At 44.7% G+C, this 13,091-nt stretch overlaps 1 protein-coding gene across 1 annotated transcript in view; it reads right to left on the reverse strand.

Annotated features, from left to right (window-relative positions):
• CPAMD8 (C3 and PZP like alpha-2-macroglobulin domain containing 8) overlaps positions 1 to 9,603 on the reverse strand; it is a 46,584-nt gene extending 36,981 nt beyond the window's left edge. Inside the window, exons 1-14 of the mRNA XM_069878243.1 lie at positions 9,459 to 9,603; positions 9,304 to 9,427; positions 6,524 to 6,675; positions 5,220 to 5,242; positions 4,366 to 4,531; positions 4,174 to 4,226; positions 3,681 to 3,698; positions 3,145 to 3,199; positions 2,916 to 3,029; positions 2,600 to 2,684; positions 2,208 to 2,316; positions 1,507 to 1,734; positions 1,167 to 1,337; positions 658 to 786 (exon numbers count right to left, since the gene is read on the reverse strand). Coding sequence (XP_069734344.1) covers positions 658 to 786; positions 1,167 to 1,337; positions 1,507 to 1,734; positions 2,208 to 2,316; positions 2,600 to 2,684; positions 2,916 to 3,029; positions 3,145 to 3,199; positions 3,681 to 3,698; positions 4,174 to 4,226; positions 4,366 to 4,531; positions 5,220 to 5,242; positions 6,524 to 6,675; positions 9,304 to 9,389 — 1,389 coding nt within the window. The 5' untranslated portion in view covers positions 9,390 to 9,427; positions 9,459 to 9,603. The remainder of the gene's footprint in view (positions 1 to 657; positions 787 to 1,166; positions 1,338 to 1,506; positions 1,735 to 2,207; positions 2,317 to 2,599; positions 2,685 to 2,915; positions 3,030 to 3,144; positions 3,200 to 3,680; positions 3,699 to 4,173; positions 4,227 to 4,365; positions 4,532 to 5,219; positions 5,243 to 6,523; positions 6,676 to 9,303; positions 9,428 to 9,458) is intronic.
• Between the last annotated feature and the right edge of the window lie 3,488 nt (positions 9,604 to 13,091).

The raw sequence follows: 13,091 nt of genomic DNA on the forward strand, positions 1-13,091 counted from the left end.
AATTAGCCATTAAACTACCATGAAATGCAATGACAAGAAAAAATGCCCTTATTGGGACACAGAGTCCGAACCCAACCTGATGCATCTGCTGATAACAGAAATCTAAGTGTGTATAATGCCAAAACCCACATTTTTTTTTTTCCACAAAGCAATACGCAGACCCTCACAGCATCTTCTTGGGTCCTGAACTACTCTCAGTAAAACAATATACAACAGAAATCACTGTTACATCAGCTATTTCTGCTAGGAGAGAGATCATGACAATTTTTACCTGGAGAGACCACATTTTCAGAGAGGCTCCTACAAAAACTACAAAAGAAAACAAGGCAACTACCTTCATCACTTGGTAACTGAGGACTAAACAGATCCAGCTGAGATTTAAACTGAGAGTTCTAGTGAGACTACATAGCCCTAATTTGGGTCTTTAGCGGTTCAGCAACTCCTACAAACTTCACTTCCAATCTTTCAGGATTTGTTGGCTTGAACTAAATCCAGTCATTTTCCCCAAACAACAACAATCCAGGATCCTAGAGACAGAAAAGGCTAGAGATACTTAAATAGAACAAAGCACTTTAAGTCAGGAAATGCAGTTGTTGCCATGATAGAATCATAGAATAACCAGGTTGGAAGAGACCCACCAGAATGAAGCCAACACACCTGGAAAGGTTTATCTGGTGCCTGGAGCTGGATGTGACACTTGCTGGGTGAATACCAGCTACTGATGGACAAGTAGTTGGGCAGATACTGATCCCCAGACGGTTTCCCATCAATTGCTGTCACTTTGGTCTTAAAAAAAAAATTAAATTTGAATGTTATGCACGTATAGAAAGTCTGACTTGTATTCCCTTCTTACCCTGTATCCCATCTCCCATTTTATGCTTTCTAGCTGTTCCTCTCTTGTCATCTTTACACAGCAACAGTGCTCTCCAAACACCAGACCCTTACTACTATGTTAAGCTGTGTTTCCAGAAGCATCTTTTCAGGATGGTAATCGCCATCAGTTCCACTGACAGCAAGAAAAAGAAGCAAGCATTTGCTGCACTTAAATCAAGAAATTGAAGCTAAAAGGCACTGATTTCCTGATTGCAACAGTGATTTATGAAGTCCAGGTTTGACAAGATTAATTACATTAAAGCCTGCTAATCCTATAAAGAGCTTTCACCCACCTCCAGCCAGACGTATTGGGCAGCTGTGGGGATGGAGGGGATTTCAAACTCCACCAGGCCATTTCTTGATACAAGTTCACTTGTATAAACATTGTCCTTTGGTGTGAGCTCAGCTTTAATTCGGATAGTGACTCTGTCAGCTGGGCTTCCATCAGGGTAAGTCACTTCTACCTACAAAGTGTTTTATTTATAAAATAATAGGGTTTACGTTATGGGCAATTTCAGTCAACAACAGAAACAGCAGGTGGGAAAAACACTAGAACTTGGTGCAAACATCCTGGTATCAAGTCACTATGACCTTATATCAGCCCGGCATCCGTGTCTGTACTATTAATCTTACCTTTCCCTTGTAAGGCAGTCCGGGTTTGAATTGTTTTCTGGTATCCTTGGAGTACTTAATATCAATTAGCTGTTTCTGAACAGGCGTTGAGTCATCAAACGTAACCTGCTTGCTCCCATCAGAGCTGATCACTGTGGCCCAGATATTGACTGTGCCTCGAAAATGTTCCGGAACATCAGCTGGCATCATGTCTTTCACACACACATCGAAAACAGCAGAGCCATCAATCTATGAAGTGTGTGGGAGAACAGAAACTCAAGTTTCCATTTGCATTCAGAAAGGGTCTAGAAGCCAAATCTAAAGCACAGGCACTCGCTAGGAGTTTGCAGCAGTGTTTTTAAAGGATGTTGAGTGGAGGGAATTAATTGGGGCACGGGTGAAGGAAGGAGGAAAGTAAGAAAGCTTCATTTAACTCCCTTATCCACAGTCTGGACTCACTCTGTCACAGTCCCTCATTCTCATATTGACCCTCAGCCCCATATGATCTAAAGCCACATTAATACTACGCAAGAAATTCTCATCCCCCCCCATCATAAACATACCATGTAAAAATATGTAATATTTGTATTATGCTGGACCAAATTATCGCATTTATTTGTTTATTTTCTGATCTCCCAGTCACATAAAATAGAGCTGTGGTGTTAACTTCAAAGAGTACAGATCAGGCATTTCATCACAGCTGACTCAATGCTCTCCCTCACCTGCATGGTCTTGAGGACAGGGTGGCCCACTTCATGCCTGTAGTACCCTACCCCATTTATAGTCATATTGACAATTAACTTTCCTGTCACTGGTTTTCCAAATGTATATCTGAAATGGAAAGAAGATAATTCATAACTTCCAGCTAGTTCTGTTTTCCCCGGTTATCCCAAGGCTAGTGCCATGTGACCTGCACATCTAGGAAACAGGAACAAAACAATCACAGAAGGCTTTCCAGTGTGTTCTTCGTAGCATGTTTTATGACTGCTCTTACGATGACCAGAAACCATCAGAAAAGTCTTCAGCAGATGAGATCCAAGCTCCAGTGACTGCCCCATCCTGTGGTGGTGCTACAGCCTACAGTAAAGGAACTTCACGTGGGACATGTTCCTACCTGGCATGGACTGTTCCTTTCTCACAGAGTGAAAGGTCACGAACATAGCGAGGGGGATCAATCAGCAGCTCAAACTTTGGCAACACTGCAATAAAAATAAATACAACAGGATCTTTTCAGGGAGATCTTGTGGTGCAGATTCAAGCAACAGCACACACAGCTCTGACAAGATCACTGTTTATGGTGGGACCAGGGCAGCGCAGCTGGAAGAGCCCTCAGCATAAAATGAATCGATGAGAGGAGCCAACCAAGAGCACCTTGGCAAGACCACCTTTGCAACAGACCCTTAGTCAAAGCTGTTTTGGGTACAACTCACCATATTTCTGAACTTCAAAGGATTTGTTGTATGTGTATCCCTGCATTTCGGCAAAGATGAGCCATTCACCAAACACAGGCTGATCGGACAAAGGAAAACTCATATTTACAATACCTGAGAAAGGAAATAACATTCCATGAACTCTGTCCTTGTCAAGGCTTATTGAACACGACTCAGTGTTAAGTAGAAGCAAAGGCAAATAACACTACAGAAACATTCAAGAACTTACCACAACAAAATGGCTTCAAATTGCTCCACTCGATCATACGAGACCCCCGAGGATCCTGCACAGTAGTTTACGAATGAGAAACAGCACAGTGAAAATGAGCATCACGACAACACTGAACTCAGTTTGCAACAAAGAACTTTGTTTTGCAATACATACACTTCACTAACAGCTCACATGGAACTAACATCTGTTGAAACATCTCTGAATGTAATTTCCCAGGGTGTATTTCATTTCTAAAGATCAGTACTCGTTTAAGGACACTGCTTCTATAAACAATCCACACAAGTAAGGACTATCAAGTGGCAGATCTTCCACCTATCCTAGAGAATCCCATTTTGGATGGGATGAACTGGCCTCTGAAGGTACTTTCCTTCTATTCAGAGGGACAGAGATAACAGCATAGGTTACAGCTGGGAATGGCCATAATGGATATGAAAAGGCACACGAGTGCACACTTGTTCCTCTAAAGCCCACAAGGATCTTGTGCCTCCCTCTACAGAATACGTCAGATAGTTGGCAGACTGATCGATACTCACCACCACATAAGCTTCAATCTGAAAGAAAAGAAGAAAGAATAAAAGGCTTTAAGAAACAAAGCTACTTTTGTGCTTCTTGTGATGAATTGCAGAGTTGACATAAGCAAGGGATGATGCATGAAGTGACAAAGTTTAAATACCTCTTCTTTGGTAAGGGAAGTCTGAGAAACACGCGTTTCATTTGCACATCTAACTGGAAAAGTTATATCTTCATATATCTGTGCATTATCTAAATTGAGCACAAGGCTCTGAAACTCTAACTGGTTTTGCAGTTCTGCTGTATTTGCCAGCACCACAGAAGCATGCGTTCTCCTTCCACAGGAACGTGGCCAAATGAAAAGAACTAACTCATAAATAACAACAAGCAACCACAAGTTATGCCTAAACAGGTTAAAAACCCAATTAAAGGTGTGTGTAAATGTACATTAGAATAAAATACAGGTTGCCAAGCATTCCATCATACTTTACAGTGTGAAAGAAAAGTTTTCTTTACCCTGTCATTGACTGGTCTCAAGTCAGAAGTCACCATAAAGAGGTTTATCAACACTACAAAAGGAAAAAAGGACATTTATTACTCATCACAGCTAACAGGGAACAGAATCTCTCATCCTAGAATTCACCCTTGAAACAAAAGTTTGCTTGAAAGCAGCTCTAGCATCTGGCAAGTTCTCCCAAGTCACTTTACCTTTCTGCTTGGGTTTATAGACAGGTTTATCCGTCTGGATGAACACCGATGATCCCTTGCTATCAATGGTGACTGTGGTGTAGTTATGAAAAATGTAGCCTTCCTCTGCCAGGTGCCGGTTGCCCCAGACTTTGAGATGTGCTTGTCCGCGAAGTCCTGAGGGCACCTAGAAAACAGACCATGAGGTGAGGAGAACACAGAGAAGCCTTTGTGCTTTCTGAGGATATAACTGACACTGAAGGTAGCAAAGAGCAGCCACCTGCTGCCTTTCAGTGTAACTACGTGTGAGTAATAAAAGAAAATGAAGAACATACTGGGTCTTTTACAATCTAAAAACTTCAAAGGAGGCAAAGTCATGCTAAAACATAGCAGGAAATTTTCTTCTACCCTTTCCTTATCACTAAAGTACAGCGATATTTGATCTACATGTGCACCTTCCACTAAAGATGATGTGTTACATGTAGAAACCAACCTTGCTATGGAAGGCACGGCTCCACTCATAGAAGAAAAGAACAAACACAAACTAAAAGCAAAACCTGCTTGCTTGCACATTTTCAACTAGTTGCTCAGAGAAATAAAAGACTTTAAAAATTACATGTTGAGCAACGACCCACAGATTCAGATACTGATTTTCTTCAGTGCCATACGGGCCTGAGAGATGAGCTGTGATGGATTAAGATCTGTTCTTCTCAATCTCCGTGTCTTCTCTTGTGAATGTTTCTTCCTCCTCAGTGTGTGTACTGGAACATGACCTGCACTTGTGCCTCAGCTGCTTAGAAAGCAAAGCCCGATGTGGTGGAAGGCAAGCCCCTCATGTTTGCACCAAAAAACATCTTCAAATAATTGACACTCACCTTCAGTTTAATTGTTCCTTTATCTAAGGAGAGAGAGAAAGAGTGAGTGGTGAGTGAGAGCGTTATTCTTCTCAAGCTAAGGTACTAATGTCTTAGACACCTGCAGTTTTGCAAAAGGAGACCCCCTGTCACGGAGCTGCTAAGTGCAATATCCCTTCAGCCCATTTCCACCTGAAGTGATTTTCTTGCATTGAGTAAAACAATCTGCAGGGAAAGTCAGTCAGACCCAGCAAAGTTCCCCAAAACAAATCCAGTCCACAGTTATTTATGATTTTTACCAAAGGTAAATTGCAAAGTGCTGTACGGTCAGGGAGTGCCACCAAGGCTGGGGTTTTAGTGCAGGGCATCCTACTTACAGAGGTGTTGTGCTATAAGAAGGACCTGGCCGCTTTTGGGACTTGAATAATTCTCCAAGCACACACTCATAGGATCTATTTTGATTGCTGGATAGAGCCATACCTAAGACTTCTCTTTAGCATGTGTTGCCCACATGTGTAAGAATAACTCCCTTTGAATTACTGAGCAATTGTCAGCCAGTTACAAAGACAAGGGAAGGATAAAACCAGAGACAATCTGTTCCAAGAAAGGAAACGGCTTTTATATACTCTAACTCACAGGTTTTGCACACAGAAGGGTTAAACCACAATGGTTAAAGAGCCTGATTGTGCCTTGTCTACATTACAGCTTACACCACTACCCACAGTGGTAGAACAGCACTACTGGACTTCATTTTCACTAATGTAAATCCATCCAGTATCAAGTCAGACAAAATCAAAACACTTCTTGTCTTTACAAACAGGGCAGAGAGGTATCTGTCTTGGATTTTAAAGACTTATCCAGCTGCACATGTTACCACCCCTCTCAGCAACATTCAGTCCTGGAGATGGGGAGATTCTAGTTTCAGCGCTCATGGTAAATTAAGGGCAGAATATAACACTGCTGCTGGAGATTTTACATCTTTCTTTAAAGACAACACTTACTGTATTCCTTACACACTTGCTAGTGTGAAGCACTCAGGTTTCAAAAGGAAAGATGTGCACCATAAAACTCTTGAACATCAGTTACCCAGGATCTCTTTATGTCTTGATATTCCGAAATTATCGACCTGGGATCATTGAGCTCATATATATCAATATCGCATTAGCACGATCAACTGAGAACATTTTGCAGTAGCTAATGAATTAACTAGTTCTTTAGTTCCAATTCTGTTATCACACAAAGCGATTCTGTAAGAGGTATTGCAGCGCTCCCAGAGTCCCACAACTTATCAACTGGTTCTCAAGTTGAGAATAGCAGGAACTCACCCAGAACTGTTCCATGACCTCGTGACACGGTTTCTCCTTTGACTACTAACTGCACCTGGACTGTTGTCTCCTTGAGAGAGTTAAAGATGGTTACACTGATAGCTTCCTCCACGCCCGATCGGAAAACAGAAGGTGCCGCAATCAAATAGCCCCTGAGGAACAAAATTGGAAGTGGACAGTCAAGAACAGCAACAAGAATGAGACCTTTATTGGGAAGTCTTTTGCTGTATAACAAATGGAAAAAAAACCAAACCACTCCTCTAACGTATTTGCCCCTGTAGGGTCATGTTTGTGACCAGCAGCAGCCCAGAACTACAGCAAAGAAGCATAGAATGAACACAGAATGCCCATAGAGGCAAACAGAGCCAAAGTGGCTCACAAAGCTGTTGTTTTTAAATAAAGGCAATAATATTGATGCTTATTGTATGTATCTATCATGTAGAAATAAATTAATTTAGAAACAAACTAAATACACAACTAGCTATTCATAAAAACTTGGAATTTCATGAAAGAACAAGGTGGTACCTGGACCTCCACTGGAGTTTTGTAGATAATACTTTGTTTTGAAATAATTTCGATACTTCTGACATTTTCGCCTCAATTATTTTTTACGGCTCCATTTTCATCATTCATCGATATATAAAAACAGAAGCAACTCTCAGTGCTGATACTCAGCACTTCCTTAAGGTCAGGCTCACATACAGAGAACACCTCTAACCTTCATGTTTAGACAGAGGTAACCCATCCAGTTTCTGGGCTCAAATTCTCAGCTCTGCTACTACTTTTTTGTTCAAACAATTCTATCCTGCAAGTTTATCAGCAATGAATTATTTTAAAAGCAAAAAGGAAAAAAGGAAAGGGAGGGGGTTGAGTCACCTTCCCTGAAGGGGTTTAAGGGACGGGTGGATGAGGTGCTGAGGGACATGGGTTAGTGATTGATGGGAATGGTTGGACTCAATGATCTGGTGGGTCTCTTCCAACCTGGTGATTCTATGATTTTAGCAGGCAGACACGGCGTTTCAAAGCCACCCTAGAAAACCCCCATGTGTACTGCAGTCCTTGTGTTTCTGAATGGAATCTGTACCCTTCCTCCTGAAGGCACAGTGCCACGAACTTGTCAGCTAAAAGCATTACAGGCTCTGAGCTCTTTGATGTGTTGGGCTGCAAGCAACACAGTTACATTCTCTTCATGACACACCTTTCTGGGTGTTTTTCTACCCAAAAGGTCTTTCAAATGAGGCAATTCCTCACATGACTCTTAAACGCAGTTTCTCAGCCTTTGCCTTCCTGCAGTTCCGTGAGCCAGGCTGCTTTAGTTTGTGATTAATTATCACTCCGGGATGAGGATGATGGTGTTTTACAGCCCCCAAGTCATCTTTTATCAAATTCCAAGCCCATGTTCCTCTCCCAGCAGGCCGCATCGCCATGGAGATCCCATTACCCCTGAAGGAAGTTCAGCTCTCCGTGGCATGTGAGTTTAACTGCGTAGGGTACTTGCAGATTCAAAACCTTATGGCTGCCAGGTTTGAAAATTCATCGGAACAATAATAAATAGCAATAAAAAAAAGTTACTATTTAGCCTGCAAATTCTTAGTAAGGCAGATACCGCCGATCCAATTGCAGAGGGAGAGAGAGCACCATCTGCACCCAGTATGAAACAATCTGATTCAAACTGTCACCCCAGCACAGCGCTGCCGAGCCATATGTGAAGCACATGTACTCACATTGTTCTCAGTGCTGCAGCTCTTTCTTATCACTCCCTCGATACAGTTAAATCACTGAATAAGTGGCATTTAAACATTAAACATTTAACTTGGCAATTATACAGTTGATAGAGACTGGACTGATCCTTTAGGCACGTTCTGTCAGGTTACACCAAAACTTAGAAATACTTTCTAGTAAGCAAGTGAAAATCAGTTCTCCGCGGCACTTGGTTAACACAACTATTCGCGATGCTGACAGGCTATAACAAGCAAGGGATAAAGAACAAAGCAAATCTTAATCAAAGTTAACCTCGACACACTGGAATGAGCTGCAGATTCCATTTCTAAAAGCCAGAGACCTTTCCCCACAGTGAAATGTTTCTCCCGGATGGTTTTTCCCCACAGGAATGTTTCAGATGCTCTCTGGGAGAAGCCAACACCACCTTCACCCACCCCGAGCACAACCACAGCCCCTGTGCACCACCCCGGATTCCTTAAATAACTGCTGGCAGATCAAAGCCCCACGGCCGCTGCCGGACAGACTGAGAGAGTTGGGGTTGTTCAGCCTGGAGAAGAGAAGGCTCCAAGGAGACCTTAGAGCAACCTTCTAGTACCTGAAGGGGCTACAAGAAAGCTGGGGATGGACTGTTCACAAAGGCTTGTAGTGACAGGACAAGCGGCAGTGGGGATAAACTGGTGAGGGGCAGATTCAGGCTAGACAGAAGGAAGAATTTCTTCACCATGAGTGGAGAGGCATTGGAAGAGGTTGCCCGGAGAAGTTGTGGCTGCCCCATCCCTGGAGGTGCTCAAGGCCAGGTTGGATGGGACTTGGGCAGCCCGATTTAATGGCAGGGATTGGAACTGGATGGGCTTTGAGGTCCCTTCCAACCCCAACTATTTTATGACTCTAATTCCCAGGAAATCCGCAGCCTTCCCCCTTCCCTTGGGCTGCGCATCGGGGCACCGGCGGGCAACCCGACCCTCCTCCCGGGGCTCCCACAGGCACCGAGCGGCCGGTGCGGGCCCCGCGATGAGCAGAGGGGCTCACGTCTCCCCAAGCTCCCTCCCGGTACTCACTGCCGCTCCCGGGGCTGCGCTGCGCTCAGGCTGCAGAGGGTGAGCAGAAGCGCCCAGGCGCAGCCGGGCGCGGGGCTGCGGGACATGATGCTGCGGGGCTCGGAGCTCCGGGATATGATGCTGCGGAGCTCGGAGCTCTGAGACACGATGCTGCGGGGGCTCGGAGCTCAGAGCCGCGGGACGTGATGCTGCGGGGCTCGGAGCCGCGCGGCCGCGCCGCTCTCCGGGGCAGGAGGAGCCTTTTGTTCGCGGGCAGCGCAGCCCCCGGCGCCCCGCAGCCGGGCTCGGCTCCCCGGTGCCTCTGGCCGCCGCCCCCGCCGCGTCCCCGCCCCCGGGCCGCCCCCTCCTGGCCCCGGTGCCCGCTCGGCCCCAGCCCCGGCTCTTTGTCTGCGGCTCCTGCACCGGGGGAGGGACCGGGACCGCGCCTCCCGGCGCACCCGACAGCTCAAGCCCGGCGGCTCCTTCCCCGTCTCCAGCCCCCCCCACCCCAGGTCACCTTCCCGAGCCCCCCCCGCTCTCCCGAGGTGCCGGTGCTGGGGTTCCCAAAGGTCCCATCAGCCCTGAGGAGTACGGGGACTCCGGTTCCGTTAACCGAGCCAAAGCACCGCTTCCCAACTCCAGCTCCAGAGCCAAGCTGGTGCCGCTCCATCCCCTCGCCCTCCCCTGCCCTCTCCAGCCCAGCAGAGCTGGGGGCAGGAGGGGGAGCCCTCACCGCACCAGCTTGAACTGGGTGCAGCCCAGAAACCAGGGGAGAACAGAGCCAAAGCAGCGCAGGGATTCCAGAGGACAGGATCACTGCCGTGTCACAGAGTGACCGAGTAATTGCTGCGCACAGGTAACTGGAGTGATTCCTGCAGCCCTCGCTGCAGACAGCCTGGATCCCAGAGGGGCTCCAGCAGAGCTGAGCTCTTCTCAGGGGGGCTGTAAGAACAAGCAATGTATTTTCATAGAATCACCAGGTTGGAAAAGACCCACTGGATTATCAACAATCACTAAACCACGTCCCTCAGCACCTCGTCCCCCCATCCCTTAAACCCCTCCAGGGAAGGGGACTCAACCCCCTCCTTGGGCAGCCTCTGCCAGGGACCAATGACCCTTTCTGTGAAAAATTTTTTCCTAATGTCTTATATCTGTTGGCTGATATTAATGAGTTTACACCACTAACACTTCAGAGCCTTGCACTAGTGTTCTTTGGGGTGATGTCAGATCAATTGACATCACAGGTTTTAAATCTCATGTCCAGCATTCAGTTTTTCCAAGAGCTGTATTTTTCTACAAATGTTTCACTAGAACATCAGCTTTTTCTCTCTCCGCGCTATGACAAACGCGCTGACGGCACAGCTGACATCAACATTTACTTGCAATGACTCTGTCAAATTTAGGCTTCACTTCACTTTACATTATTCCTAATATAAGAACTCTGTTTTAGAACACAACTTGGCCTTTGAAACTCAACTAGAAATAGCAATAGCTTGATTGACTAAATTCAAGAGTCGATTCTTCCTCACCATTTCATTCTCCTTCAGTTTGTTCAAGCTCACTCAAACTCTAGAACCACAGAGACCATTTCCCAAGCAAACCAGCTGGGCTTTAGGAAAAGCAGCTTCCTGGAAAGTACATGAAAGGGGGAATGTTTTGTTTGCATTTTTTACTGAGACAAGCCAAAACACGCAAAAATAAATTAAAATCTAGGATTCCAAGTTCTGTTTCAGCTTCCTCCTTCCCTTAGATACATCCACAGAGCCATGTGCCTCAGTCCAACACTGTCCTGTCTGCAAAGCAGCAAGAGAAACATTCATCTCCTTCCTAAGGTAACGCCTAAGAGCATGTTAGAAGCCTATGATTAAAGACAATAAGGAGACAAATCAAAAGGCAAGTGCCTCTGCCATTCTCACAGTATAGAAGCCTGTAACTGATGGACAATCAAAGCAATTATTTCTATACTAGTCCTGCACAGATCAGGCATGGTTGGGGTAAAACAGCACCACGCTTTAAAAAACATAATTACCTCTACCCTACTCTATTTATCTGTACTCAATCACCCACACCTCCTTACACCCTAGACCCACAAATGGTTTCTGTACAGACTCATGCCCGAGATCTTCGGGGAATGCACCAAAATCCCACAAAGTGCCACTAAACATCCATTCCATCGTCACTCACATTTTCTATTTAAAAAAGCTCCAAGTACGAGACTTCGAAGCAGTGACATGAGGAACTGATGAATTCAGCACTTCTGGAATGGAGTTCCATCATCTTTATAACACTGCAATATTTCTGAACACAAACCAGTGTGTTTCTATGCATCAGAAATCACAGCTCAAAGTTATCATTATGTGAAGTACAGCCCTTTTAAATCATTGCTAACTTCTTTTAAAAGAGAGATTTCTTCCAAACTGAACATTTTCTGTTTGATATTTACTGACTCCAAGAAATACCAGGCAATTACAGTCTCTAAAGACTGTAAACCATCTTCTAATTATGGAAGTATGTGCAATCCTGTAAATAAAGCTGGAATCAGCCTTATCTGAAAAAAAAAAGAGGCTTTAGATATCATTTCAAACTATTTAGTTACCAAAATGGAATTTTCTGTGCCTGCCAAAATGAATCCTATTCAGTGTGATGCAACAGGTGTTGGAATTCCAGAGCCGCCTGCAACCCGCATCTGGGACAAGTTAGGAGTTTAAAGGGAGTTTTTACAGAACTGCTTGTGTATAAAAACTATTCATCAGGCACATCTATGAGCCATATTCACCCACCACTCGCACTGCACATAGCTCGGATTTTTATTTTGTTTACAAAAAACATAATTCTGCTCATGAAATTTTAGGAATCTCAGGCACTCGTCCAGGTGGAAAGCGCGCAGGGGATGCGTATGGCAGAAAGGGGAGGGAGGGGCTGCAGTATAGAAGGTGTGAATGCATCTATATTGGTTCTGCCTAGATTTAACTTACATCCTGACTGCTTGTATGTTCTTATCGTTACCGTGCAGAAGAAAAATTTCTCCCTATCACGCCCCATTTACCCAGTAAACAAACTGTACAATGCTAAAATGATCAGACAGGTATTTTCAAACGGCTGCTTTTCACCCCTCCCTCAATTTCAAAATTCAAATCAGTAAGATTACTCAGACAATAAAGCTGTGGGATCACACCATTCATAATTAGCCCTCATTAATGGCCTCGGCACGAGTGTTAGCACTGCCTGGCCACAGAAGTGACCAGACCTAAAGGCACAAGAGGTAACACAGTCAAAAATTTTGAGAACACATGCATAAATTTCGCACATATGAAAAGATGCTGCAGCAAACACGGGGCTATTAATCTCATTTTGCATCAAGTTCGGTACGCACTAGATTTCACAGAATCGTTTATGTTGGAGAAGATACTTAAGATCATTGAGTCCAACCACAAACTGCCAGCTCTACTACTGTCCGAAATCATCACATCCACACAGCTTTTAAGTCCCTACAGGAATGGGGACTCAGCCTCTTCCCTGCACGTTTTTAGTAGAAGGTGAGTGAAAAATTAAAAACAGACAAGCCATCGGCTTCAGGGAAGCTAGAATCATTTGTTCCCCCTTCCCGAAGGAAAGCCACTCCTGTCAGTCATGATACGCCACCAAACAAGAGTAAGGTCTTAAGTTAATTTTTACAGCGTTACATTCAGGGCAAAACACCCACACCCATTTCTTTAACTCCCAGTTTCGTTCTCCCTTTGTGTCTCTGTGACAGCCTCCTTTCTCTTAGCCAAACACAGATATCTAATGTAGAAACCGATAGCTGTAAA

The sequence above is a fragment of the Phaenicophaeus curvirostris genome, chromosome 28 (genome assembly GCF_032191515.1).
Source record: "Phaenicophaeus curvirostris isolate KB17595 chromosome 28, BPBGC_Pcur_1.0, whole genome shotgun sequence".
Lineage (NCBI taxonomy): Eukaryota > Metazoa > Chordata > Aves > Cuculiformes > Cuculidae > Phaenicophaeus > Phaenicophaeus curvirostris.